The following is a 3,504-nucleotide window of genomic DNA, read 5'->3' on the forward strand; positions in this document are numbered from 1 at the left end:
CCTCAGCCCCTGGCTATCTATGCAATTATGATGGAATGGTATTTTGAGATATCAATCAGTGTCTCACCCCACCCATTTCTTATTACCATTAAACTATTTCAAAAAAGAAATCACCTGTTCACTAGAGATTGACCTTAATTATTTGAACTTGGATTCTTAAAACATTTCTGAGTTAGTTTCTGTAAGAATAATATATTTTTGTTTTAAGCATATCACATTAAAGTATTTCTATGTCTTTGTTTTCAGATAATTTTAGAAGTTATATTTATATGTGTTTATTTACCTTTATAAACCAATCAGAACAGAGCTCCTTTAATAAACTTTATAATTTAATTTATGAGTACCATCCAGATGTAAAACATCTCATACTCACAAAATGAGAGGTAAAGTCCTTCAGAAATAACAGACACATAGACACACAGGCATATGGAGAGTTTATGGCTTTGATTTTACAATTTCAGCCATGGGTCAAGAGTAAACATAGAAATGTAAAACATAAAAATTCACTAATCTAGATATCAAAGAGTTATTCTTCCCAGTAGACACAGAATTCTTGAACTGAAAATAGACAAAAAAACAAACAAAGCCAACAACCAGATTCTCTGTTGTCTCTCACTCAACAGAAAATAGATCTCTATAAATCATTAATCCTTTTACAGAGCCCACCAATGTGGTCAGACCATACAACCAAATTCCTGATCCTTGCTGCCATGAAGGGGAAATAATTTATTGGCCACATATAAGCCCCCCAAAATTGGTGGAGGAGAAAATTTACATGAGGAAAACAGAGACCTAAAGAATTCTATTGCGCTTCAGATTCACCTCTGAGAGCAAGAAAAGAAGTAACTGGATTTAGCAACCCATGAGGTGTACTTGTCTGGTGGTGAAGTTCAACTGGTTGTCAGATGAATACATTGGGCATCTCAGTGGGAACTGCAAACCTGTTACAGGATAATTCTCAAAAAAAAAAAAAAAAAGTAAAATCATACTGTTACCCACCACGGTTCTTGCCCTCCCTAATCAATAGAAATTGATAAGAGGCCAGACAAGAAATTCAGGCAAGGCTTTATTGGGGCTCCTGGTGCAGCACGAGGGAAAAACAAGCAAAAACAAGTGACAGGTTCCCTTGCTTGTTCCGCAAGTAGGGGAGGCGAGCTGGTTCCTTATACAGGGTGAGGGTAGGGATGGGTCCAGGGCTTGGGCCCGAGGGCTGGCTTAGGTGGTGTGTCCACCCACTTAGTGGTGCACAATCATTTGTCCACCATCAATACTTGCAGTGCTTTTGCAGTCATTCATGGACATGTGCAGAGTGGCAAAAAATTTGGTTGCCTAACGTGCATGTTCTCAGGAGAGGTCTAGGGAAGCAAAGTGCTGCCTTCTTGTTTCAGCTCTCACATCATAAACAAGTGTCCTCTTCACAGTCTATTTAGTGCCACACTTTTCACATTTTTGTGCCTTTTTTCTTAGGGATTTTCTTGTTTAAAATGGCCCCCAGGGAATTCCCTGGTGGTACAGTAGTTAGGACTCCGCATTTTCACTGCCAGGGCCCGGGTTCAATCCCTGGTTCAGGAACTAAGATCCCACAGCTGTGGGGTGCAGCCAAGAAAATGAAATGAAATGAAATAAAAGAAAAGAAATAAAATAAAATATTTTAAAAATGGCCCCCAAAGGTAGTGCTGAAATGCTGTCTATTGTTTCTAGAGTCCTTGATGTGCCTTATGGAGAAAATACATGTGTTATATATGCTTCACTCAGGTATGAATTCGTGCTATTGGTCATGAATTCAATGTTACTGAATCAAAAATATATAGTAAATAAAGTGTCTTTAAACAAACACATATAAAACAAGGTTATGTATTGATTTAGTGACTAAAATGTGACCAGTGGCTTGGGGGAACCTAACTGTATTTACCTTAGGAGCAATGGTTCAGTAGTTATTAATTCAGTGTTGGCAGTAACTTTGAGACAGGCTGGGACCTGGGACACTTTGCTGCCGTGCTTGCACCTGGACAAACATCTCCTTGAGCAACAAAATACAAAGAAACTCTAACGGACTAATAATAACTGCATGCATGCTTGAGCAGTTGGGGCAAATTATGGACATGATACAAAAAGACCGAAAAAACCCAACTACCACTTCTGAAAAGCGGGGAGCAAAAAAGGTGTACTGCACATGCATGCTGCACTCAACACCACCAAAAGGGTGGGCAAACAACCTAAGCCCCTCCAGACCGACCACTGCACAGACTCCAACCCTCACCCCACAAAAGGAATCAGGTCACCACCGACCTTGGGGAGCAAACAAGGGAAACTGTTACTTGTTTTTGCTCCCCCCTACTGCAGCAGGGGCCCCAATAAAGCCTTGCCTGAATTCCTTATCTGGCCTCTTATTAATTTCTATTGATTGGCGGAAGGCCAAGAACCCTGGCTGGTATCAACTTTATAGAACATAACTACCACAAATAACGGAAATCAACTATATGTATACGGAAGGAAAAAATGTTTTTCAAATGCATCTGATTTTCTTATTAACACAAGTGGAGGGGGGGAAGCCTTCCCAAGAAATCGCTCCACTACTCTCCCAAACAGCCTATAAAAGCGGTCATCAGGACTTTCCCCCTCCACTTTATTCTATATTTACTTATATCAGGCCTTTCCCCCTCCACTATGCCTTTCCCCCTCCACTTTATTCTTCCTCAGTTCTCCCTCTCTCTGTGTCTCTTGAAGGGGCTCTCCACCTAAGTAATGTTTTCCAAGAATCTAGAGTCCTACACTAAATTTGATAGCGACGGACACAGACGACGCACACGTACGTTCAAAAGTGAGCTCTGCGGCCGTGTTCCCACAAAATTAATTGAAAAAAACCCGTGGTACAACAATTCTATCAGAACTCAGAGAAGGGCATTTGCCCACTTTGGGCATCCACCTTTTGAAATTCCCAAGGACATTATATAAATACACTAAATTTTTCTTTTTCTTTTTAACAGTAACTGCAGTGAACCTTCCCACAAGCCTTAATAAAGCTGTTCGGCTCTTAGTTTATTTCCTCTGTTTCTTTAAGACGTAAGTCGGGTGTTTTGCCCTGTTCAGAAATGGCTGCCCCTGCTTCACACGCATTGCGCATGGTTCTTGAACAGAATTTGGCGTAGAGGCAACTCAGTGACTTACGCGGCGCAAGATGGGGACTTGGCGGCGGGCAACACTGAACCTCCCAGCATGCTTTGCAGCCTGGCGGAGAGGCCCGACGTCTAGTGATGGGGGACCTTCGGTGCTCTACGCCGCGAAATCGGCTGTAGCGGTTGAGGTTGAGCCCGGGGCCTGGGAATTGGACGCTCGCAGAGGGGGAAAATGGAAGCGTGGCGCTGTGTGAGGAGGGGCTACGGCCGCTGTGTGGTGGGGAGAGGCAGGTCAGTAGGGCTGGGTGGCGGGAGGGAGGAGGGAGGGGCGGGCGGCCTGGGGGCGGGCGGCCCGGGGTAACCGGGGGGGGGGGGGGGGGGGGGGGGG

The 3,504-nt window shown here is 43.6% G+C and overlaps 1 protein-coding gene across 1 annotated transcript in view; it reads left to right on the top strand.

The window, feature by feature from the left end:
• The first annotated feature begins 3,348 nt into the window (after positions 1-3,348).
• Positions 3,349-3,504, top strand: part of ANGEL2 (angel homolog 2) — a 20,760-nt gene continuing 20,604 nt past the window's right edge. The window contains exon 1 of the mRNA XM_007451297.1: positions 3,349-3,407. Within this exon, the coding sequence (XP_007451359.1) occupies positions 3,349-3,407 (59 nt within the window). The remainder of the gene's footprint in view (positions 3,408-3,504) is intronic.

The sequence above is a fragment of the Lipotes vexillifer genome, unplaced genomic scaffold (genome assembly GCF_000442215.2).
Source record: "Lipotes vexillifer unplaced genomic scaffold, Lipotes_vexillifer_v1.1 scaffold570, whole genome shotgun sequence".
NCBI classification, from domain to species: Eukaryota; Metazoa; Chordata; class Mammalia; order Artiodactyla; family Lipotidae; genus Lipotes; species Lipotes vexillifer.